The sequence below is a fragment of the Zalophus californianus genome, chromosome 2 (genome assembly GCF_009762305.2).
Source record: "Zalophus californianus isolate mZalCal1 chromosome 2, mZalCal1.pri.v2, whole genome shotgun sequence".
NCBI classification, from domain to species: domain Eukaryota; kingdom Metazoa; phylum Chordata; class Mammalia; order Carnivora; family Otariidae; genus Zalophus; species Zalophus californianus.
In genome coordinates this window covers 123,555,447-123,582,187 of record NC_045596.1, presented here as the reverse complement: position 1 = coordinate 123,582,187, position 26,741 = coordinate 123,555,447, and the positions used below count along the sequence as shown (strand labels likewise).

Sequence of the window (26,741 nt, the reverse complement as noted above, 5' to 3'; positions counted from 1 at the left end):
GAGCTGACACCAAAGATTGGACACTTAACCAACTGTGCCACCCAGGTGTCCTTAATTATTTCTTTTTCTAAAAACAATTATAGCCATCTTTCCTTAAAGCTGTCTGGATAGCTTAGGGCACCACTTGCTAGCTAAAAACAAACAAACAAACAAACAAAAACCAAACTTCTTACACCCATAAACAAGCTGCTTTTATTATATTGGGCAAGAAAATCTCTGACCAGCTTTCACACTTAACTCACACAAGCTAGAATCACTCTAGCAAACAGCAAATGCAACAAGGCTCTTACCGTGCTTTGTTCATGGAGACTCTGTTTCTCTCCTTCCCACTCCTCTGACCCCCTTAAAATTTACTGAGTTCATTAATTCATCCAATAAATATGAACTGAACACCTAATATGTACCAGGTATTATTCTAAGTGTAAAAAACAATCTCTGCCCTCAAGGATCTGGCAGGGAGAAATAGATAACTATGACAATAAATAAATTAGCACGTTGGACACAGATAAGTGCTGTGGGATACAAGTCCCAAAATGGGGCCCCACCCCACGCTGTGAGCTGCTTTCCATCAGGGGCTGTAATGTTCTTCTTCATGGCCTAGCACCTCATACATGCTTGGCATATAGTGTAATCTCAGTTGAAAACAAACAAACTACAACAAACCTTTAATAAACAAATGAGTAACCAAGCATTTTAACAATTTTCAAATTCCCTATCTTAAAAGAAGTGAGGAAAATTATTAGCAAAGTTGTGATCTATAATGAGAGTGAGAAAAAAACCACATAAAAGTTCTTCAAAGAATCTATCATATTTTGTAAACTTCTGTAGTCCCCTGATCATAGAGAAACAAGTAAAACGATGTGTCACTAAGGAGATTATTCATTTTAAACCAGAGATTCTTAACCTGGGGTTCCCAGATTCAGGGATGCATGTGAATCCCCTGAAATTGTCAGCACAATTTGGGAGATAAGGGGAAGTTATATGTGTGTTTTTCTAGGGAGAATGTGACACAGATTGGCAAAAATATTTTCCCTGGGTTACAGAAATAGAGTTTGAGAAATCCAAAGATAGGACTGAAAGCTGCAAAGAATCTAAACAGTTCAATATTATACTGCAGACTGTCGTTTGCATCTGGGTAAAATGCTTCTCCCTTAAACCAGTGAGATAACAGAAGACCAGGTAAACTTCAGATTTACGGAAATCCATCAGAAGACAGAAGCTCAGGAGGAACTTCTCAGAACCAAACTCATCATCGCAATAATAATAAAATCATTTAACGGTGGTGGGGAATCTTGGAGGCTAGTTTCACATGGTGATAAAGCCAAAACCAGGAATTCCCCTAAGGAAAAAACAAAGAGAGTTTACCTTTTCGTGGTTTTCAATTAAGATTTCCACCACGATGTTCTGAAACTTCAAATCCATGATGGCAGCAACAGTTTCTTCCTGGGGCCTCATCAGAGTTGGTCCAAACACCACTCCCAGATTTGCCACAGTCATGAGGTTCTGCTTGGAGTGATTTGAAACACTGATAAGGAAGGGGACAGGGGGAGAAAGTCTCCGGTTAAAAGAGAGGCAATAGCTGGGAAGGTACAATCTTCTGCAACTCTGTGTTTCTTTAAAAACAAGGAGTCAAGACACTCAATTGTCCTCCGTGTCTGCTTCTGAAATAACAAAATCTGACAAGACCCTAGGGGATTAGGTCCCTGCCTACCTTCCCACTAGCCCTCTCTTCTCGAGGCTCTGCTCTAACCACGATGGCTTTCTTAATAATTCCATGTTTATGCTAGACTTTTGCCCCCCGAAGACCCTCTCTTACCATCCCCCTCTACTTAGAATATCCCCACTTTCCCCAGACTATCATACCCTTGGCTTCCAGTAATGACCAGATTGTATGGTATCTTTATAAGAATTAGCTTCACGAGCACACAGAACTTGGGCAGAGCACCCACATTCACCCCTTTGGCCCAATACATTGTGCAGTGAGCAACCTAGACAACGGTTCTCAGAAGCCCTGATGCTTAATTCAGGTCTCAATTCAAAGTTCCGATCCTCAAGACACCTTCCATAACAATACTCTTTAAAGTCCCACATTCAATCTATATTCTCTATCCCCTCATTTTTTTTTAACCACTTATCACCTGAAATTATTTCGTATTTTTATTTGTAATCTGTTTATTATCTTTTCCCTCTTAGAAAGAAGGGACTTCATGAAAGTAGGGAATTCATCTATCTTGTTCAACTATGTATCCACAAGCACCTAAAAAAGGCATTCGATAAATACGTGTTGACTAAATGAACACATATGGCTCCACTAGTAGTAGGACATTTGGCAGGTCATAATATCCTCTGGCCCTCAGTTTCTTTTTATATAAAATAAAAGCATAATAAAATAAATAACAAAAGAAAATTAAGGACATTCTAAAACAGCATTCCTCAGCTTCCTCTTACCTCCAAATTTCTATAATTACAATGATCTAAGAGTCATTTGAAGAAAGGGCTAATTTATCCACTAAATGCTTAGATTTTGCCTGCTTTTTAAAGAGGGAATAAAAAGGCTAGAATGGATCCTATGAAATAACTACCTATTACTGGATTAAACTAACTTAAAGGCCATGTACAAACTTAGAGTTAGGTAGGTGTGAAACCAGGCTAAATTCGCTAACAGACTTATAATCACATTTCCAGGATCCGTGTACAGGGAAGTGTATAATATTCTCTTCTCTTACTTCCAATCAAACCCCAAGTTGCTGGCAGTGATGTTAAGCAAATAATTATACAACTTTACGAAAGCATCATATTTCAATGCTCTTGTCCAAAACATACACAGTGATCCAACTGTCCAGCCTGCCTTTCCAGGCGTGGTCCCTGGTATTGTGTAGACAGCCCCACTTCCAACCGTTAGGAATCCAAGAACCCCACATGGCACCCAGAGTGAAACAAAGAAAGCAAGAAAAAGGGGCTTACTTTGTTAAGTGTTTCACCAAAATGTCCAACATTTCTTTATTTTTCTCTGGCAGTTTGTGTACCAAGAAATGGATAGCATTAACACGAGATTCTGGGCTTCCACTTTCTTTAAAAAAAAAGAAAAAAGAAAAAAATAGGTTAGATTACTCAATCAAATACAGTCCCAGAAATCAACCATGACAACAGCTCATCTGTTCAACATCTTTCAACAGAGAATTTAAACGTATTTCGCCACCTTTCCCAAAAAAGGTGGGGGGGTGGGAACTATCTATTTCAGTGTGAATGCAATGAGTGCCTATCCCTAGGGTGATATTTAAGAACAGAGGATGACTACAGCTTCTCCTTCTTGCACTCTACACTTCAAGTCTGCTTGTCCCTTGAAGGAGTCGATTACTGGGTCACTGCCCCACAAGGGAATGCAAATAAAATAGAGGCAAACAGGTTCTTCCCTCTTAGGGTTGAGTTTTATCCCCCAAAAAGATACACTGCAGTTCTAACTCCCTAGTGTCTCAGAACATGACTGTTTTAAAACGTGCCTGGGATTTGTTTTAATCAGGTATGGTAAGAAATGCTGACATGAAAATGACTGAGTTGAAGGAAGCGTTTTATACTCATACCACCTAGAAACAGGAGGCATGGTAAGCCAGGGTCAGCCACGAGGCAGAGGGAACAAGGGGGAAATGTGGGCAAGAGGCTTGATTGTGTTTTCCATGTGAGGGAAGAGGCAAGGCAGAGCAAGCAGACTCAGGATTGGTTGGTTTGAATTACTTCAGCAGACTCTGGAGCACAAGGGCTATGCCAAGACATATGGTACCTGCCCCGAGGTGCTAAGGGCAGGATAATGCTGACCTGGAGCGTAAGAGCCCAAACGACAGAGTCACGGAGAGAAAATGGGCTCTGGATTGAGTGGCACATGGAAAGCATGCTCAGTTTACTATCTCAAGGAATTGGTTAGCCCCAGAAAGGGCGTTCTCCCCAGGATCAGTAAAGCCCCAGATGTCAAAATGTCAGAGTAAAAAGACATGCTTAACATAATGACCTTATTTGGGAATAAGGTCATTGCAGAAGCCATCAGTTAAGATCTCATATTGGAGTAGGGTGCTCCTTTAATCTAGTATGTCTGGTGCCCTTATAAGAAAACAAAGACACAAAGGGAAAATGGCCATAAGAAGATAGACACAGGGGAGAATATCATGTGACAACAGAGGCAGAGATTGGAGTGATGTGTCTACAAACCAAGGAATGCCAAGGATTGCTGGGAACTACCACATGCTGGAAGAGGTAAGGAAAGAGCCTTCCCTGGAGCCTTAGAGGTTGGCCGTGCCAACCTACACCTTGATTCTGGACTCCCATTCTCTAGAATTGTGAGTGAGTGAGTGAATGAGTGAATGAATTTATTTATTTACTTATTGACTGACTGAGTGATTGATTTAAGCTATTCAGCAACCCTAGGGAACTAACACACTCACTTTCTCCCTTAGACTTTGGAATGAATTATCCATGGCTCTTATTAGCAACACGCCCAAATTCCCTTTATTGTGTTCTTGACAGAAAGTATCAAACAAATCAATAAAATGCTTATTATTGAGAACTCCACATGAATTTTCAGGGGTGTCAAAGAAGCGACTGAGGAGAATTCAGCGAGCAGTTAAGGCAGCAGAAAGGATGGTCCGGACTGCTTGGAGGCTCACAGAGAGTTGGCAGGAGAAGCTGAGGAGAGGTTTCATATAAGGGAGAGCATCTGAGTTGGGTCTTGAAGAACAGGGAAGAATTTAAAGCAGAACTGAGGAGGAAGGGGCACACTTCAGATTCTGCAAACAGTATAAGAAAATGCACAGCCTATGCAGAGAGGGCGCCTTAAGCTTATGGAAAGGCAGAGGCCAAACTCTGGTTGTAAGAGCTAATTTGAAGAACCTGTCTTGACTGTTGGCTTCTAAATCAGTCACTGTAAGGAAGGCTGGGAAGAGATAGGCACAGAGTCAAATTTGGGGAGATATACCTGACGTTTTCTGGAGGATGGATTCGAATGGGGAAAAAAGCAATCAGGAGGGAAAGGCTATTTGGGCAAGAAGTAATGAGCCAGGAAAGGGCGGGGGGGGGGGGGTGGTGGGCAGGTGGTAGAATTACAAGTGAGGAAGCAGAGCCGGCAGGCAGGCCTTAGAATTGCTGCTTCTAACTGACAACAAGGGCAAGATACCTACTAACGGAGGCTTCTGGCCTCAGTTCCTCATCTGCAAAATGAAGTTAACAGCACTATCTCCTAAGGCCATTCTGAGATTCAGTGAGGTAGCACCTGAAAAGTGCCGAGTGCTGGTGGCAGGCACAGACAGGTGCTCCCTCACGGAGATCACCCATCCCCTCTGCTGTGGTTTGCATTACTCTTCCCATGTGAGAGCTCCCACGGAAGACATAGAATTGATAGGATCTAGCTGCAGACTGGCCGTGGGTCAGAAGGAAGAAGGCAAAGATGACCCATGTTTCATGCCTGGGTTATGCAGTAGTATGGTCAGTCCCCCTAACAGACAGGAGCAGAGGAGACAATGCTGGTTTAAGGGGGACGATGATGGGGGAGTGACAGAGGAAGGGATGTTCAAGGGGCAGATATCTAGCAGGGAGCTGGGAATGGTAGGAGGCGTTAGAGATGAAGGTAGCAATGTTCTCTGGAGGGCACACGACCAAGGCTGCCAGACTACTTCAGAAAGCTAACAGAGTGTCCCATGGGGAAAAGAGCTCCGTCGGGTGCATGGGACATGCCAACTGGGGGCTAAACAAAGCACAGGAGGAGGAAGAGGAGGGAGAACCAGGAGGTTCAATATCATCAGAAAGTCAAGTGAGAAGAAACATGCAAGTCCTGGGTAGCCAGTGGTATAAAGAGTTAACGAGGGACTAAGGAAGAGCAAGACTGGAAGGAGGGCCTAGACACCCACCACTAAGTTTGCCAGCCAGGAGTCCCTCTTTGGTTATACAAGAAGGTTAAAGAGTGAGTGGCTAGAAGGGACAGAGAGAGTGGGATTTCAGATCACTGGTTCAAGTATCAAGAAATGGAAGGGAAGAGAGAGAAAGCAAATCAAGAATAACTGACATATAACATTACATTAGTTTCAAGTGTACAACATGATTCAGTATTTGTATATATTGCTAGATGACCACCACAATACATCTAGTTAACATCCAATACCACACAGTTATAAATTGTTTTCTTGTGATAAGAACTTTCAAGACCGGAGCGCCTGGGTGGCTCAGTCGGTTAAGCGTCTGCCTTCAGCTCAGGTCATAATCCTGGTATCCCAGGATCAAGCCCCACATCGGGCTCCTTGTTCAGCGGGGGGTCTGCTTCTGCCTCTCCCTCTACCCCTCTCCCTGCTTGTGCTCTCTCTCTCTCATGCTCTATCTCAAATAAATAAATAAAATCTTAAAAAAAAAAGAACTTTTAAGATTTACTCTCTTAGCAACTTTCAAATACACAATACAGTATTATTAACTATAGTCCCCGTGCCCTACATTCCATCCTCATGACTTACTTATTTTATAACTGGAAGTTTGTACCTTCCAGCTCCTTTCACCCAACTTGCCCACTCCCCAGCACTGAGCAGCTGCCAATCTGTTCTCTGTATCTATCAGCTTGCTTGCTGTTGTTTATCTTTTCTAAGGTTCCACATATAAGTGAAATAATATGGTTTTTGTCTTTGTCTGATTTAGGAATCTGTTTCTTCAAAATGATGATGTTTTACTTTTTCCTTGTTGTAAAAACTAAATATCTACTCTGTTAAAATTTTAGAAAATGTAGATGAAACAACTCAGTGAAAGCAATCACTAATAATTTGAAATACATATCGTTGAGAAAGAACATGCCATCAGACTATGAAGAACTACAAATCAATCCAAAAAGAAAGAGACAAGCCAAAAGAAAAACAGGTAAAAGACTGGAGCAGGAACTCCAGGAAAGAGACCAGCCGAATGACCAATAAACATATGAAAAAGTGCTAAACTTCGTTATTTATCAGGGAAATAAAATTAAAACCACAATGAGCTACTACTACATCCACCAGAATGGCTTTAAATGAATACAACACTAAGTTCTGGCTAGGATAAGAAGTAACTAGAACTGTCCGGCTCTAACTACGTGGGAATAATTAAACGGCACAATCACTTTGGAGAACTCTTTGGCAGTACCTATTGAAGTTGAACACACACATTCCAACCCACAACCCAAAAATTCTACTCAAAACCAAGAGAAATGCACATAAATGTTCACTAAAAGACACATATTAGAATGTTCACAGCAGTAGCACTCTTGATAATCCCAAAAGTGAAACCACCCAAGTCTCCATCAACAGAACAGATAAATGCATTGTGGTGTGTTCGTACAATGGAATCCTATACCACAAGGACAGAGAATGAACTGCTGATTCACTCAGCACGGAGGAATGTCACCAAGATGAGCAAAAGAAGCTGAATGCAAAAGAGGATATTCTGGATGATTCCATTTAGATACAATGCGAATGCAGCAGCAACCCTAACCTCTGGACCTGTGGTGTCAGAAGTCAGGGGAGTGCTCGTATGTCATAGGGACTGTGTGGGTGTGAGAAAGGGTTTCTGGGACTCTGACAATGTCTTATTTCTTGATCCAGGGCCGATTACACGGCTATCTTAATATGTGAAATTTCATTAAGCTGTATACTTATTATTCGTATACATTTCTATTATGTTTCAACAAAAAGTTCACTTACATTAAGCTACCCATAATAAATCTCACCCTAACTGAGGCTGGTAAATTTTAGGCTTAATCCTTTCAGAACTTTGCTTCCTTTTTTCATAATGAAATGCGTGAATAGCCTATTGCATTAATATACCATGGACATCTCTCCATGTCATTAAAAAGCACCACACCATCAATTCTCTGAACATTTGAGGTGCTTCCAGTGATTGTACAGGTAAGTCTGTTCCAGTTTACACTTCTAATAGTAATGCTTTAGAGTGAGGAATGAGGTTTCACAACACAGGACACAGCTGTTGCTAAAGACAAAGGAAGCAAAAAGGCTAAGAAATGAAAAGGCATCTGATAAAGCAGAATACAAATAATCAAATCATATTACATACTAAAAACTCTTAGATACAGGGACACCTGGGTGGCTCAGGCAGTTAAGCATTTGCCTTCAGCTCAGGTCATGATCTCAGGGTTGGGCTCCGCACCAGCAAGGAGTCTACTTCTCCCTCTCCCTGCTTATGCTCTCTCTCTCTCTCTCTCTCTCAAATAAATAAAATCTTAAAAAAAAAAAAAAAACCTCTTAGACTAAATTTGTCACTGAAACCAAAAGTACAACTATCTAAAGAGTTAGTAAGGAATATCACTCAGCCATAAAAACAGATGAGATCTTGCCATTCACAACAAAAATAGATGGACCTAGAGGGGTGAAATCAGTCAGTCAGAGAAAAATACCATAGGATTTCACTTAAATGTGTAATCTAAAAAACAAAAGCAAACAAACAAACAAAAAATGCAGAAACAGACTCACAAACACAGAGAACAAACAGGTGGTTGCCAGAGGGGAGCAGGACATCAGGAGATGGGCAAAATGGGTGAAGGGGAGTGGAAGGTACAGGCTTCCAGTTACAGAATGAGTAAGTGAGGGGGATGAAAGGTACAGCAGAGGGCATGTAGTCAATGATACAGTGACAGATGGTAGCTACACTTGTGATGAAGATAGCATAATGAATAGACTTGCCAAATCACTCTGTTGTATATTTGAAACTAATGTAACACTGTGTGTCAATACTTCAAATACAATACTTCAAGAAAAAAAACACAAATTATAATCAAGTTTTTGTCTGGAGTTAAAACCAAGATAATACCTTACTAAATCAAAGCTGGAGAAAAATGAAAGAAATTTTTAAAAAAACAACATTTGCAATTCACAGCTTTAATTTTAAAAATAAAACTAAATTGGGGGAAAATTTAAAGTCAAGACTCTGAAAAATAATTTTTAAAAATTCCAAAGGAATAAAAAGGTAACTGGCTATGATAAGAATTTCGTACATTCAAAAACTGAATATTTTATAAAACTTTGACTAAAAAGCTACTTCTAACTCATGTTGTCTACCTTGTCATTAATAAGCATTTCTCTCCAAAGAAAATTTAATTTTAATATTTGGGGATTTATTACTTATTCAGAAACACAAGCTAGAGAAATCATTTCCCACTCTCTAAGGTTAAGGTTCTTCATTTCTAAAAATAGTAGAATCGGTTTTGAAAAATAGAATCAAAGCCTTCCACTTCCTTCTTTGAGTGCCCCTCCCACACCCATCTTCATTTGAAATCACACACGCATTTTTCTCAAGCCTGCTTTTTCCCTCTTTCAAAAAGAAGAATATTTGGAAATAAGGTGCTTTTTAAATATTTATTTATTTATTTTGGGGTGGTGGGGGAGCGGCAGAGGCAGGGAGAGAATCTCCAGCAGACTCCCCACTGAGCACAGAGCCCAATGCAAGGCTCAATCCCAGGACCCTGAGATCATGACCTGAGCCAAAAACAAATCAAGAGTCAGATGCTTAACCAACTGAGCCACCCAGGCACCCCTGGAAGTAAGGCATTTAAAGTAAAACTACTTTTTTCTCCATTTTATTTGACATTAATCAGAAATCTCTACTAAATGGGCATTTCCATGTAATTGCAACATAATAATAACTTAAAGGTACTCAAAAAAAGTTTTTTAAATGATAAAGTACATAGTTAAATTATCTTCAGTGGCTTATGCTATATGGATTTCATTATATTTTAATTTATATAAATTATATAATGAAAAGCATAACTTTTTTAAAATCTAGGATACTGAATTAATCATAACACCAAATTCCTAACATATGCCAGGGAATTAGGAGTTTACTGTAATAGCAAAAGCATTTTTAGTTGTGAAACTAGAAATCAGCATCCACAACACTTAATGTCTATGTGCTTACGATGCTGTGCCAACTAACAGAGACTGAAAAAGATAGGATCATAGCTTATTGGAGCTTATCAAAGATACCCAGGCAGATAAATATTAAATTATTTCAATATTTAAATGTCATAACTCAACAGTACTGTAAGTTTAAGAAAGCATAGCGGTAAACATCCAAACACTTCCCAAGGTGCTTCACTCAACAGACATCAAGTATTCGAGTGGGTGACCCTATCCACTGGGAAATGAATATATCCAGCTAAAATAGCTCAATGTCATTAGGCATTCAATTCCTTTGTAATGTCCAAGTTTCCAAGTCCTTCCCAACTAAGACCACATGATTTTCCTGCTTCCCATGCAGGTTTACCAACTAAGATAGAACATTCCAGTTAGGCAAATACCAGTGCCTTGGATCCTCTAATAGTTTATATTTTTCATCATAAATGACTTAAGAGCTTTGTGATTATGATTTTGCTTCCCAGGTAACTTGACTACAGAAGGAAAATATATAAAACATAGCAAGACAAGTGTTCTTGTTCAGGGGGGAAATATTTTTGTATGATGCCACATTAGGCATCCAGGCTTCGACGGTCATTCTCAAGCTAAGCTTAACATGAGTCCAATCCTGAATGGGTCCAGTTTCTATCAATATGATATATCAAGAACTCTGAGCCTGAAAGGCTAAGACACAGACCATGGACTAAAACATTCTCAGAGATAATAAATGCCGTAGAAAAATATCCAGGTAGACACCTAATATCCTTCCCTAGATGGGCACAATCTTTTGCATTCCTGCACAGACCAACTAAACTGTGTTTTCATCTTATGAATTTCTATACTAAAAAGCTCATTATATTTTCTCACAAGATGGATGGTATGAAGTAATAAGACATATATATGCTGGTCTCTGCTTCTGGTTCCTGACATGGAGCTCCTAAAAGTCTTATAAATAGGAGTAAGGTTTGATTTCTGGAGTGCCTGATACACATATGAATCTTTTGTTCTAATCTTCTGTTCTAATATCTAGTCTTTTTTTTTTTAAGATTTTATTTATTTGATAGAGAGAGACAGCAAGAGAGGGCACACAAGAAGGGGGACTGGCAGAGGGAGAAGCAGGCTTCCTGCTGAGCAGGGAGCCCAATGCGGAGCTTGATCCCAGGACCGTGGGTTCGTGACCTGAGCCAAAGGCAGATGCTTAATGACTGAGCCACCCAGGTGCCCCTAATATTTAGTCTTTGATCCTAGTTTCTAACACAAAGCTCCAACAACCTCCATAATTTTGTAAGTGATAGAAGTGTCTGACGCCAAGCTCCTAAGTCCCTTGGAATTTCCTGGGTGATAAGATTATCTTTTATTCTAATGAGGTGACTTTGTGGTGGGCTCCCAGATGGGGACACACCCTAACTCCACAGGGACAGAAGCTTCTGCACTCAGGACACTTCTGGATCTCACCTTAGGTATGTCTTCATCTGGCTCTTCATCTGTATCCTCTATCATATCCTCTATTATATAATAAGCTGGCAAATACCATTTTGTATTTCCCCCAGTTCTGTGAGCCATTTATCATACCTAAGGTGGGGGTCGTGAAACTGATTTCAAGCCAGTTAGTCAGAGTCCTGCAGACAACCTGGGACTCACAACTGGTGTCTGAAGTGGGGGCAGGCTTGTGCTACTGAGCCCTTGCCCTGCAGGACCTGATGCTAACTCCAGGTAGAAAGAATCAGAACTGAACCAAAATGTAGGACGCTCGGCTGGTGTCGCAGAACTGGTTGGCATGGGAAAAAAGCCCACACAGTTGGTGACCAGAAGTGTCAGAAGTGAAGTACTGTATGTGTGAGTAAAGGAGAAACAAAGGAATGGTTTTCCATACAGAGGGACTCTAGTTCTTTCGGCAATTTTAGTTAGCTCTCTCAGCTGAGAGGGTGTAGTTAACACTCTTAATTTTCTCTATAAAAAAAATTAATTTCCCAATGCATTCAACACTGAACAGTATTTTTTAAGAATGAAGAACAAAAAATGTTTGTCTCGTGGTGACAAAAAAGAAATAAAAGTCATATTTGTATCACGCACTCCAGAAATTAACCCATGGGTTCTCAACAGAAGCCTACAGAGAAGAAACTGAGGAGAGACAATAAAGGGACCCAGGAAAAACCTCCAGAATTCTCAGCAGGGAGGGCAAACAAGACCATCTCAACAGCCCAGAACTGATGGAACCCACCACACATGACTGAAAGAAATCAAAAATTAGTTTTCCATGCTGGCGTGAGAGGCAGTAACAAAGACTGGCGATGCTTGATAATTTTAGCAGTCAGCTCTGCTAATAGACACTTTTGCACTACAAGGTCATCTGTGCCATTGTTAATGGAAAATGATAGCCTGACCGCAATCCCAATTTTCCAACAATATTCAAAAGAGGAGACTAATTTTGGCCACTTGACTTCTGTAACTGTTTTTATGTAATAATTGCAAGTCCATGTGCAAAAGATTAGAAAACCTGCTCCCACACTCTTTCCTAAGAGAGGCACAGTGAAGACGGTGAGGGGTACTCCCAGAGACTCAAAAAATTAAAGTCCACACTGGGGATATTGGATACACCTGTGTAACACACACACTTTTTCTCATTAAAGAAGGTAACTACAGGTCCTGCTCCAACCGCAACTCCACAAAAACATGCCAATAATTACAGTAGCTATAGTATTTCTTTGGAATAGGCCTGTTACTCAAATCATTGTGGAGATTCTATTAGAGCATCCCCAGAAAGTCGGGAGGCCAAACACAAGGCACCAGTCTAGTAGGCGATGCTACCATTTATATTTATGCAATCTCTTCTACCACATTGCTCAAGGACGGCCTCGACAAACTTTTTAAACTCCTTTCCTACCGCTACAGACTCCATTACTACTCGCAAGTTCCTACTCTTATGAAGCCTTCATCCAGTAAAAAAACAAAAAAACAAAAAAACATTGACATCAGAATTTCAGACACACCAGTTTCAGTTATAAGGCGTGATAATCATAATGACATTAACTTGTGGTATTTTAAAACCGTACTCCATAATCACTTTATCTTTCTCCCATTCTCAAAGGATTCTAGATTAAAACTGGCACTCTTCTGCTTTTTCCAGTCTCTGAGGCAAACAACATGAAACAATTGTCCTCCAACTAGAGTTTAATTTCTCTTTCCCCCATTTGCCAAAAATGCCACCGGGAAGGAATCAAAACAACTAAGCGTTTGCTTGAGTTTTTGCCAAGAAAACTTTCCCCCACTTCCTTGATCACATAAATTTTCTTTAAAAAAAAAAAAATCCTCTTCCACGTGAAAACAGAAGTGAGTAGGACCATGTTTTTGCCTTTTCTGAAGGCCTATTTTATCGGCACAGTCTAATCTAGTTGGGCCTACACATTGCTTCTCTCGGTAACACACTAGGAACCTTTACACTGGCCGCCGTAAAGACCTCACAAGAAAATAATGTTTAAAGCAATTGTTCGGGCAGCAGTAACATAGGACCCAAAGGGATTGCTCTAAATTTTTCAACAAATTAAACTGTGGAATACATCCAAGGGGGAAGGAAATGAAAATACAATTATAGCTACTGTCAGTGCACCTGTGAAAACCAATCCTGCAGGTTTTAGCCAGTGGAGCTAGGGTTTTGAATTTTAAATAAAGATCTCTATAATCTGGCAAGTGACTTCACATGTCTCACCCTTCATCTCCTTAACTATTAAATACCTAACACCAATGGATTTCGGACGACTCTGATGATTAAACACCATGTGTCAACACAAAAACTAAGGGGTATGAATAACAGAGAGAAAACAGGACAGCTTCGGATGAGTATGACTCACGAAACATTCAATCACAAATTAAAATTCTACCAACTATAGGACTTTTTTATTTAACATTTTATCACATATAATTCACTCTCTATCGGATACTGTGTGGGCTTCTGGCTTTATCTCACATTACTCCTTCTGCCTGTAATTTCCATCTAAATATCTTTCTATGGGAAGCCATTTCCAACCTGCTAATCTCTCCAAATCTGCTAATCTTCCCCAACCTTCTGCAAGTTAAATACTTCTGTGTTCCCAAAGTGTTTTGCTCATCACATTATTCTGTTTTATGGGCTAATGGGAGGCATGTGTGCCCCAATATTTGCTGGAGAATGGACTCCTAAAGGCAGAAATCCTTTCAGGGCTCCATCTACCCAGTATCTACCGGTGATTAGCACACAGTAGGCAATAAATAAATGGGAATTAGTTAATTAATTAATTCTCCCTCTTTTTCACCCTCTAAAAGAGGAAAGAGACCAAACATCTTCTAAAGGGATCTCTATTTTTAACATAGATTACAAGAACATTAAGTGAGATTTTTCATGTGGAAATTTTAAACACTCTGTCAACCACTACACCTCTACATAATACTTACTGGCTGGAACAATGAAATCTCCATGTAGTTCATAGGTCATAAGAGGCTCTGGAAGACTCCTGTATGAAAAGGACAGCCCAGAATTACCAAACACATCCCAACAGATCACTGCTCTTTGTGTTCATTTTTTTATAAAAGGTTATAAATACGATGTGCATTTCTCAGTTAATGTGTAAAACTTTCTCTAGGAAATTTTTTTACATATCAAAAAGATATATAGATCAAATGGATTACTTTATTAAGTACTATCTGTACCAGGCACTACCAAAGCTTAAGCAGCCACCAACCCCTATGAGATCTAATCACATAATATTTCATATTTAGGGGCGCCTGGGTGGCTCAGTTGGTTAAGCGACTGCCTTTGGCTCAGGTCATGATCCTGGAGTCCCAGGATGGAGTCCCCCATCGGGCTTCCTGCTAGGCGGGGAGTCTGCTTCTCCCTCTGACCCTCCCCCCTCTCATGCTTGCTTTCTCTCTCTCCCTCTCTCATTCTCTCTCTCTCTCAAATAAATAAAATCTTTTTTAAAAATTTCATATTTAATCTTGGAAAATACCTTTACAAACATCGGAGTTTATATATAAAACTTCTTTCCACATACTAAGGTATTTAAAGTCAAACATTCTATCCAACCAAATACAAGCATATAGTTTTGAAAATCATCTCTAGGATATTAACTGAAGATGCTACAAAAAAACATTAAAAACTTTAAACAAAGATCATATCCTCTCCTCTTACAAATCTCTATTACAGAAATATGATATCCATTTTTGGCTTATGCCTATGAAACAATAAAAGAGATATGAAATAAAATTGATAACAATGTGAAAAATGCCCAACATAATTTTAATCTTCTACCAAACAGATTACACAAAAGGTAGTGTATTTTATCCTGTGGTCAACAGAATGCTACAGTTCAGTTGATCTTTATATGTATCTTAAATTTTAAAAGACCAGATCTCTGAACTCTGTAAAAACACTTAAAGAATACTTAGACAAGTATCAATCTGCACAGTCTTCCTGGAGGGCAATCTGGCAAGATATTAAAAATCTTTAAGAGGTTTAAATTGTGTAACCCAGAAATTCCTCTTCAAATGCTTAAGAAAAAAAAAAGTCAAAGGCACACACACAAAAATTTAAGACATATACAAAAGCCAAGAAAAAAATGCAGGGATAAAGGAGTTCATTTCATATTGATAAAGAGGGCAATTAATCAACAAGACATAATAACGAGTTTCAAAATACATGAAGCAAATATTGATAGAACTATAAGAAGAAACAGACAAATCCACACCTATGGCTGGTGATTTAAATACTTCTCTGTTTGAGTAACTTGATGGAACAAGTAGACAAAAAATTCAGTTAGGATACAGAAGACTTGAAAAAAGCTATCAACTAATTTTACCTAATTGATATATCCCTCACCTAAATGATATCCCATCCAAAAGGAGCAGAAAACACATTCTTTCCCAGTGCACATGGAACACTTATCAAGATAAACCACATTTTAGGCCATCAAACAAATCTCAATAAATTTAAAAGGGTTTATTTTTTTTTTTTTTTTTTTTTTTTTTTTTTTTTTTTAAAGATTTTATTTATTTATTTGAGAGAGAGAATGAGAGATAGAAAGCACGAGAGGGAAGAGGGTCAGAGGGAGAAGCAGACTCCCCGCTGAGCAGGGAGCCCGATGTGGGACTCGATCCCAGGACTCCAGGATCATGACCTGAGCCGAAGGCAGTCGCTTAACCAACTGAGCCACCCAGGCGCCCTAAAAGGGTTTAAATTATACCAGCTATTTCTCTGATTACAACAAAAATTGAATTAAAAATCAATAACAAAAAGATATCTGGAAAACCCCAAAGAAAGAGAAACCTAGAAAGTATTTTGAACAAAATGAAAATGAAAACACAACATATCAGAATTTAAGGGATGTTATTAGTAAAGCAGTATTTAAGGGTAAATTTATATCATTCAACACCTATATAAGAAGACAGGTCTTAAACCAATGACTACACTTTCCTTCTTGGAGAGTCAGAAGAAAAAGAAAAAAAAAAAGAGTAAATTAAACCCCATATAAGCAAAGGAACCAAAATAAAATCAAAAAGATTCAAATTCAACAAGATAAATAAAAGGATAATACATCATGACCAAGTTGGGTTTATCACACAAATGTGGTACTGCCTTAATATTAAAACAAAATGAATACAATTCGCCACACTAGCAAACTAAAATAGAAAAACTGTATGATCATCTCAATAGACAATTCAGGGGAGAAAAGATAGTTCTTCCCATAAATGGTATTAGAATAACTAGGCATTCATATTCAAAAGCACACTTGGATCCGTATCTCATATCTTCCATAAAAATGAACTCAAAACAGATCATAGATCTAAGAGTATAACCTAAAACTGTAAAACTTCTAGAAGAAAATTTAAAAGAAAACCTTTGTGACTCTGGATGAGGCAAACATTTCTTGATACATCACCAAAAGTACAGTTCAAAAAAAGAACTGATAAACTAGAACTTCATCAGAATTGATGCTCTTTGAAAGACACTATTAAGAGAAGGAAAAGACAAGTCACAGACTGAAGAAAACATTTGCAAAGCACGGATCTGACGAAGGACTTGTATCCAAAATACAATTAAAAATTATCAAAATATAATAAGGAAACAAAAGTTTAGTTTTTTTAATTGCATGAAAGACATTTCACCCAAGAAGATACATAGATAGCAAATATGCACATAGAAAAGTTTAAGTTTATCAGTCATTATGGAAGCGAAAATTAACAGCACATGAGATACCACTATACACCTGTTAGAATGGCTAAAATGAAAAAGACTAACCATATCAAGAGTTGGCAAGGATGCAGAGGAAATGGAACTCTTGCACATTTAGGGTGAGAACATAAAAAAAATATAACCACTTTGAAAAAAATATTTATCAGTTTCCCAAAATGTTAAACATACATCCAATATACAATGTAGATAGATATTCCGCTCCTTGGCTTGACCCAAGAGAAATATAAGCCTGTTCACTCAAAGTACGTACAGAAAGGATTTTGGTATCTTTATTTGTAATAGCCAGAAGCTACAAACAACCCAAATATCCATCATGAGGTGAATGGATTTTTAAAAAATCTGTGGTGTAGGGGTGCCTGGGTGGCTCAGTCAGTTAAGCATCGAACTCTTGATTTCGGCTCAGGTCATGGTCTCAGGATCATGAGATCGATCTCCACATCGGGCTCCATGCTCAGTGGGGAGTCTGCTTGAGATTCTCTTTCCCTCTCTGTCTGCTCCTCCCCGCCCATGTGTACTCTCTCTAACAAATAAATCTTAAAAAAAAAAAAAAAAAATCTGTGATTTATCCATACAGTGGAACACTGGTTAGCAACAAGAAGGAATGAGCTACTGGTACATGCTATAACACAAATGAACCTCTAATTATGCTAAATGAAAGAACCCAGATTTTTTTTTAAAGATATATTTTTATTCCATTTATATGAAATTTTAAGAAATGCAAATTAATGTACAGTGACAGAAAGCAGAACAGTGGTTGCCTAGGAATGAGGGAGTAAAAAGGGAAGGGTAGGAGAGAGGGATCCCTAAGGGGCATGAGGAAACTTTGGGGGGTAGTGGTTAGGTTCACTATCTTGATTATGGCCACTGCTTTACAGGCGTATGCACATGTCAAACTTACCCTGATGTAAAAAAATATATATTGTTTATTACAGGTCAATTTCACTTCAATAAAGCTGTTTAAAAAACAACTAAAACAGATACAAAAATATATTTACAGGTCATATTCCCTATACACAACTTAGGATACTACAGTACACACACACACACACACACACACACACACACACACACACACACACGATCACAATGACAACCATAGGCACATCAACTAAAACTTAAAGCCCTAGTGAAGAAAAGCTGTTCCTTATTTCCTTTCTCCCTCCCCTTCATCTCCTATGCTCTCATTTAAAGACGAAAAACAAAATCAATTATCCCACAGCCAAAATACAAAGAAGTAAACCTTAGGAGTTTTTTGTTTCAAAATATGTGAAAAATGGAAGGAAAATGATGACTTGGCACAGAAGGAAAGCTAAACAGTCCTGAAAAGAAAACTGGGGGGAGGAGAGTGGAAGAGAACACTTAGAAAAGCCACAGAGAGCATTTCATTCCCGATAAAAACGAATTTGCATCGAAAAACCTTCTATGAGCTACATCTGCCAATGCCATATGTCTGCTAGTCAATACAGCATAAATAATAAGTATTAAATATTGTTGATGGTAGGGAAGCAGTAATAAACATGACAAGTTCCCCATACAAAATGTATTCTACCGAGTCACTGTGTCTCTCAACTTGCCATCCAACATGTTTCAAGCTACCTCTCTTTGCCACCGCTTGGGATCTATGAGTATAAATCATAATATTTATCTAAGCTGGCATTTTCTTCCCAAAAAGTTCCATTCCAATTTCCAGGCTTTGAAAGTTTCTTCTAGCTCAAATCAGTTTACGAAAAACCTCACGGAACAGCTCATTTGTCCCCTCACAATGGGAAACCATTGTAATGAACACATTGCTGGAAATCAAAATTATGGTATCAATAGACAGGTAATCAATCAGGGAGCTGGTATTCAGCCCTCTAAAACCCTAAAGTGAAGAATTTTTGCCTCAAGTCCGGAGAAGAAAAAGGGAGATGCCATACATCTATCTGCTACACACCTTTATCCTTCTCCTAGTGTTTTAGGGCTTTGGCTACTTCCTTCTTACACTTCCAACCTCCCAACCAGTAAGATGGCGGGGTTATTTGCAGTGAGAAGAATTCAAGAGCAACAGCTTTTTTGGTGAGAAAAGCTATATTCAACTTTGTGCTGCGGTACCTTAGGTGACAAAGCTGGGATTCCAACCCACGCAGGCTGGCTCCAACCATGCTCTTGACCATCACACAGTATTACCTCTTGCACTGAAAGAAGTGCACAGGCTCAGGCCATAACCAGACAGCCGAAACAAAAACTCCGTTTTCTCCCACTTGGCGCGTCACCAGAGAAAGTATTACTTAAATCCTAATTACTGCATTTTTAGTTGCTAAAAATAACACAGGGGAAAGAACAGCAACCTAACTTTCAAAATCTCCCAAGACATCTGCCATTTTATGATAATCACTTTATCACACTCAGGCAGACTGTGTATATTGTTAGGAGGGAAGTTATATAATAATAGCATCTCATAATGTTGTTCTGTAGGCAATGTTTGCTTAAAAGCAGAATTCAAAAGGATAAAGCAATGTAATGAGAGAAAAAGGCAGAAAAAGCAACATAAGACCAGGAGCGATAAGGGACTAGCTTCAGAAAGTATCGAGAACCAAAAAGAAATTTTATGTACGGTACTCAATAAAAAGATCCTCTAAGTTTATTAAACTACTTACCCCACCAGGAAAAAAAGAACCATGTGGAACAGGGTTAAAAAACAAAACAAAACAAAACAAACAAACAAACAAACAAACCTCATGCAATTCATTATAAAACAACTGGATTTTTGCCTTTAGTTTCCCACCAATAACTGAGTCACTTTGGTCAATCCCTTTAACTGTATTAGCCAAGAATTTACCAAAGAGTAAAATGAGTTTAAAGCTACCTCCTAGAGTGGCAGCACCCTTTTCTCATCAAGTTAACAGGTGCAGTTCATTGTATTTTTATATCCCTCTCCTATTCTTTCCTTCATCCATCTCTTATGGGCTTTCTCAATCTCAGCACTACTAACATTCTGTACATTTAGGAGCAATCATGGGTTGCCGCCTGCACTGTAGGATGTTTAGCAGCCCATCACTGGACTCCCCCCCCATTACATGCCAAGTAGCACCCCCTTTCCAGCAATCGTGACAACCAACAATACTTCCAGACATTGCCATGTTATCTCCGGGGGGGATGCAAAATTTCCCCAGTCTAGAAGCCCTATATCTTCGTGACAGGTACAGCTCTAGCTGCTGGAGAAACTGCACTGAACAAGACACGTAAGATGCCTATCTTCAGGAATCTTACATTCTAATCCCCAGGTGGGATCTAAGGGGATTCATTTTGTCCGTAATTCTCATCCAAACCAGTCAGGTACGGTCAGTTAGGGAGACATTAACCCATAGATTTCGCATTAATTTTATCCCTTTATCAACTAGGGACAATAATGTACTTCAGAGTTTAAGAAAAAAATTTTTAAAAGGTGGTTAAAAATACCTTGCTTAAATAAAATACTCAAAAATAGGTAATACACATCTAAACTCACTGATAAGTTTTAATCTCATTAAAAAATGGGACAACCAGGCACCAGAGTGGCTCAGTTGGTTGGGGTGTCCAACTCTTGATTTTGGCTCAGGTCACGATCTCGGGGTTGTGAGGTTGAGCTCCATGTCGGGCCCCACATTCAGCAGAGAGTCTGCTTGAGATTCTCCCTCTGCCCCTCCCCATGCTTGCGCTCTCTCTCAGCTCTCTCCCTCTCTAAAATAAATAAATCTTGGGAAAAAAAGAAAAGAAATGAAAAAGTGGGACAAACAGGTAACAGACCTCCTGATATATTACAGGAAGAATATAACACTACTATGGGGGCACCTGGGTGGCTCAGTTGGTTAAGCGACTGCCTTCGGCACAGGTCATGATCCTGGAGTCCCGGGATCGAGTCCCGCATCGGGCTCCCTGCTCAGCGGGGAGTCTGCTTCTCCCTCTGACCCTCTCCCCTCTCATGCTCTCTCTCTATCTCATTCTCTCTCTCAAATAAATAAATAAAATCTTAAAAAAAAAGAATATAACACTACTATGATATATTCTTGGAATAAATCAATTTTTAAAATCTAATGAATTCTATAGATTTAACTGTTTACAAGAAATATGATGGCTACAGAAACACGTTAAATGACACCATGACACAAACTGCCATATCTAAAATATGGAAAATTCTACTTAAAAATGACCCAGGTTGGGACCTGTGGAGTATGGTCATTTGAGCATAGGACTCTTGGTTTCAGCTCAGGTCATGATCTCAGAGTTGTGAGATCGAGCCCCACACTGGGCTTCGTGCTCAGTGCGGAGTCTGCTTAAGACTCTCTCTCTCCATTTCCTTCTGCCCCGCCCCCACCCCTCCTCTAAATAAATAAATAAATCCTTAAAAAAATAAGAACAAAAAAATAAAAATGAGCTAGGTTCATAAACAAACAGAAATGCTGAGGGAGAAGAAAGCTGTGCAGAGGCAGGGGACTGTGCAGATTAGAAGTGACTTAAAACATATGAAATGTGTTGACATTATTCAAACCCTGCAGGAATTTAAATAAATATGAAAAGACCTTTTAAAAAAAATCAGTAAAAAAAAGCAAACATGGATTCAGTACTGGATGATATTAATTTTGTTGGGTATGATCACTGTATTCTCCTTGTCTTTCTCTATTGTCTTTTTTTCTTAAGTCTTTACCTTTTTATAGACATATACTTAAGTATTTATGGGTACAGCAATACGATGTTTTAGAAAATCTTTCAAATGTTATCCAAAAGAAGTAGCAGGTAGGGGACTGCAGAAACAAGAAGGGTAGGAATTTGATAACTGTAGACACGGGGTAGTGGAGCCATGAGGATGCAGTATACTAACCTCTCTGGTTTTACAGACTTGGAATTTTTCAAATAGATGAATGGCTTAAAATATGTAATAGCAGTTCATTTTATGTGCTCATTCAAACCCAAATAATATATACCTGAAACACAATCCTCTGTGCTAGTAACCAAGAACCAGTCCTGGGGGAGCACTGTCATTTGTCGGCCACACAAAAATCAAAGTCCTCCATGGGGGCACCGGAGCACAGGAATTATGGTCGTCATCCTTTTTCCATTCTTTTACTAAAACTTCTTTTTTCCCCTCTCGTGGTATTGTTCTTCATCTAATCTCAAGCTTTTTATCATTAAATTCCTTTCTTTTTTATAAAAAGGGTAATGCCCCATAGAGATGCTGAGCCCTAGTCTAATTCTGGTCCTAAATATCTTCTATAATAAATGCAAGACTTAAGTTTATCTTAAAATCTCAAGTGAACTTCCTTTCAAATAGCTTTGTATTTACGTGTTATCGTTATAAGCCTCTAGGTTCAATGGTTTAAATTTAAACGAAAAAAATCTTCATTTTCACCTAAAAGAGTCAATGAATTCAATAAATAGCCTTCTTCCTGTTTCATAACACTTAACTCCTAAAACTCACATCTATAATAGACATCTATTTCAAAAACCAAATCCATTCCAATTCTGTTGCAATTTATCTAACAACTGACATTCAGCTACTACTTGCCACACTTTTGAAGACACAGATCCCTCCTAAATGTCCCCCTTTTTCATAAGGTTTGACTCGACGACTGAGATCTCCGGGCAGAGTCAGCATCTGCCGTGTGCTGGATGCCCAAGAGCGCACACTTCCTTTCTGTCACTGAGAGGAGCTTACCTCAAGTACTGTTTTAGGGCACTTGTTATTGTCTTCACTTCCCAATCTACGGAATTCTCCAGGTCCACCTCATTGCATGTTTTTACATCTAGTGAGCAAGCAAGCAAGAAAACAGTAATTAAAACCCGGAACATTCAACGGCCCCCTTGACCGGCTCACAAAGCTTCCACTTTTAAATGGCCAAACCACAAATAATTGATTCTAGGATTTCTTATAAAAACATACACAGTTTCTTCTAGCATAAGCTGTGTCCTATTATTAGACATTCCTAAGCAACTTCAGAAGATCTGTAGTGGAAATCAAAAGAACAGGATAAGATGGGGCTGGGAGGAGGGAAGACCTGGACAGAGTGGGGCATTTCAATAGTCACAACTCAAAGCATATGTAGCCACAACGATGGCAATGCTGACAGTGATTACTATTATTAAAGACACTACTTGGAAGCCATGGCTTAGAGCGTGTGGCATTTGTAGTGTCTACATATTTTACTGTGTCTCAGGTGGCATTATGGTCATCACACTGTGTTATGACAAGGGAAACAGCACTGTTAATGGCAAGATGGCAAGTCAGTGGGAAGAAAGGACAGTAAGCTTGGTCCCATGCTTCTAAGACCTGTACTCAACATATTACCTTTCTGAAGATTAACACATGATCCATCAAAATAGCAATCAGGTGATACATACATTTAAACTCAACTTTCACATTAACATCACAATTTGTACGCTCGTCTAAGAAATACTTATTGGAAGCCTCTGTGCAACCCTTCTGACATTCATTCTGAATAAAACTAGTTTTCTTTGTCCTAAAAGTGTTAATGATGCGTTTCTTCCAAATGCCCTTTCAGATAGCCAACAAACTCAGTAGAAAAAGATGTGTGGCTTAAACAAACAAATAAATGGGAGGGGAAAGGAGGTAGTAAATTCTGAAAAGGAAAAAGTGAGTCTTGGTCAAAATAAAAGGAAAGGATGGTGCAAAAGGGAAAGGCAAGCACTCTGGGTATGGTAGTACCTTTAATCCTTCCAAGGCTGGGCTACTGTACCTGGCTGTTGGCTAGGCACCGGGGAGGAGGGGAGGTGGGCAGCATGTTATCACAAACCTGGGCTTAAATCCCCACCACCACCCTGAGTGGCTACACCACCCAAACCAAGTCAGTTCCAAACCTGTCAGAACTTCAGGTTTTCGGCTGTACCATGGAGATCAAGTAAATGCTCTCAACTCTGAAGAGCAGCAAAGTAAATCAGGAATGTGTACAGATTCCCATAAATTGTTTAAATGAGTAGGCAATTACCACAGCTGAGTCACTAAAAGTATAAGCGTTCAGAGGTGGTTCCTACTCAAAAGGAGGGGGCAGCAAATGGGTTATGATGAATGATACTAAACAATCGATAGAAACTTGCCTGGTTTTCTATACTCCCATCATCCAAAGGAAAAAAATCAGACATTCCTGGAAGAGATTTTATTTCTCCCTCACTCCAGAATGCTGTTTCAACCAAGACCCAAGAAAACAAGTCGTTTCAGACTTTTTTTCCCCTCCCTTAACACTGTATTTGTCTATATAGGGGAGGAAACATCTTGTTAGTTAGTTCCTCTTGAAAGGCACTAAAAAGAAAAGCCTGTCAGAACAGGACCACTGCATTCAGTCAGGCATGCCACTGAAAAAGCCTTGGGCTTGGGCAGGAGGAAGGATAGATGGCAACTCAACCTTATTCTCAAACTTTCTGAAAATAAAGTAAAACAGGAAGTGATGATTCTTCCACAGCCATAACATCATACATATGAAGTCAATTACTCAAAAGTCTGGAGACTTTTTTAAGCACTTCAACAATTCTTGATTACAGCAACTGACAGCAACATGCAATAAACTACAACAATGGCAATTGACACTGATTACATTTTGATCAGTTCCTACAATTCAGAACTCATTTGTTACTGAGCTTGTCAGACAAGCCACAGATACATTCAAGAAACCAAATTAAGCACCCTGATTAAAGGTGCAATCCTTTATAACTAGGACTAAATAATTCTGTTCTAAAGGCTTTGCCAACCAATTACTTCAGTAACTGAATATTCTCTCTCTCATTAAATCAATTATTTAAATCTCATTTTAACATACAAGTCAGATAACATTTTCAATCAACTTGCTACCGGCAAATCAGCATTTTAAAATCAGGAGGCTTCTAAAGAAAATCTTTTATTTTCCTCTTTCTACCAAATAATCAGTCTATATTTTGAGAATAATATTCTTTCTATGGAAAAATAAGCCATCCTTTGAATTCATGGAATAAAAAGTAGCTGTCATTTCAGAAGTTAATGACTACATAGGGCCTGTGGTACTAATCCTCTATTAAATTTTCACTGTTTTCAAATAACTCAATCATCCCTAGCAGTTCTTACAATCAGTGGATGCACTGGGACCAGGTAAATTGGCTAATAACTTATTTGGGATTCAAACTTTAAAAATGCTTTGAGTGTTCAATCAGAATATATGTTCTACTATAAACAAGGAAGGAATTTTGCTTCCCTTCTGACCAAGGGACAACACCCTTATGGATTAGTTAAAACTCTAAACTAACAAGCACAGATACAAATAGTTGACTTTTTATTTGGGCTAATGTTTCATAATTATGTAACCAGTGTTCTATTTTTTTTGAAACTGGAAATTTTCAGCCCCACCTAAATACAAAGTACTGACACCCTTCTGAATATTGATTTGGGCCCCACTTTAAAGTACTTGACGGAGCACGGTGATGGAATGAATTTTGAGAATATTCTTTATAATCAAAATCAGAATTTTTCACCTATATTACTTTTTCCCCCCAATCCATATTAAAAAGCTGTCCTACAAATAAACAAGGTAGTATTTTTTAAAGTAAAACTTCTAAATTAGTTTTATTTCTTGTTTTCTATGTTTCTGTGTCTAAAAATAAAATCATCCAGCCTGTTTTGCAAGTTAAATGTAGAAATAACCACCAAATTCACCAACACACATAAGCTACCACCACATTTTTCTCACAATTCCCCCACTCTGCTCTGATGTTTTCATTCTTCAGTGGGGAGGTGGGAAGAATACTGACAATTCTAACCCATCTTAGTTCTAACCTACCAATAACTATTGTAATTAATCTGTTATATTCTCACCCCATTTACTAAAAAATCCATGACTCACCCAAAGACACCTCATCTGATATTTCTCCCTTCCCTCCCCAAGTGCTCCAAGTTTCTGTTTAAACAAACAAACAACTTTTACAAAACTATGTCTATGCATGCCCTCTGTTAGAGCAAAAGGGGAAGGAAAGAAAAACACCTGAAAAGCGAATAAAGACAATTGCTCACTTGGGCTTTTTTTTTTTTTTGGAAACTTAAGGAGCTTGGTCCAGGAAAAGCTAGCAGACCTCTATCTTCTGCTCCCAGAATGGAAGACAACTAAAAAGACAAACAACTCCCATCACCATGACCTGACCTGGAGAAGTAGAGATGACAGGTCTATTTAGAGGACTTTGTATGGTCAACTGTCATTAGTATTTCTTGTTGGCAGAGGAGAAAAGAGAAGAATGGGGTGGAGGAAAAGGGGGGGCAGAGAGGAGATGGGAGAGGAGAAGAATGGAGAGAAACATTTTTTATTTTAATCTTAAATACCAGGGGTGAAACACCAAAAAACAACACAGGTGAAGAAAATATGCAAGATACTAAACATGCATCCTTTCTTTAGAAATTATCACATTTATACAAGCGTACTTAAATACTTAAAACATTTCAAACAAACAATATACAAATGTGTTACATAAAATGGCAATAATAGAAAAACATCCAAGTAAATAATTATCTCTCAAGAACTAAAGAAACCAAGTAAACGGAAGTTCTTGTCAAAAAAATATTAAATGCCTTGGAATTTTTCCTCAGATACTAAAAAATTAGATTATTTCTCATCTCTATAAAGAACAAAAGC

At 38.7% G+C, this 26,741-nt stretch overlaps 1 protein-coding gene across 2 annotated transcripts in view; it reads right to left on the bottom strand.

Annotated features, from left to right (window-relative positions):
* The window catches only part of ARHGAP10 (Rho GTPase activating protein 10), a 341,466-nt gene that overhangs the window by 124,405 nt on the left and 190,320 nt on the right, over positions 1–26,741 (bottom strand). For both annotated transcript variants that reach the window (XM_027599802.2, XM_027599803.2), the window contains exons 15-18: positions 22,796–22,883; positions 14,328–14,386; positions 2,965–3,070; positions 1,366–1,525 (exon numbers count right to left, since the gene is read on the bottom strand). In XM_027599802.2, coding sequence (XP_027455603.1) covers positions 1,366–1,525; positions 2,965–3,070; positions 14,328–14,386; positions 22,796–22,883 — 413 coding nt within the window. The remainder of the gene's footprint in view (positions 1–1,365; positions 1,526–2,964; positions 3,071–14,327; positions 14,387–22,795; positions 22,884–26,741) is intronic.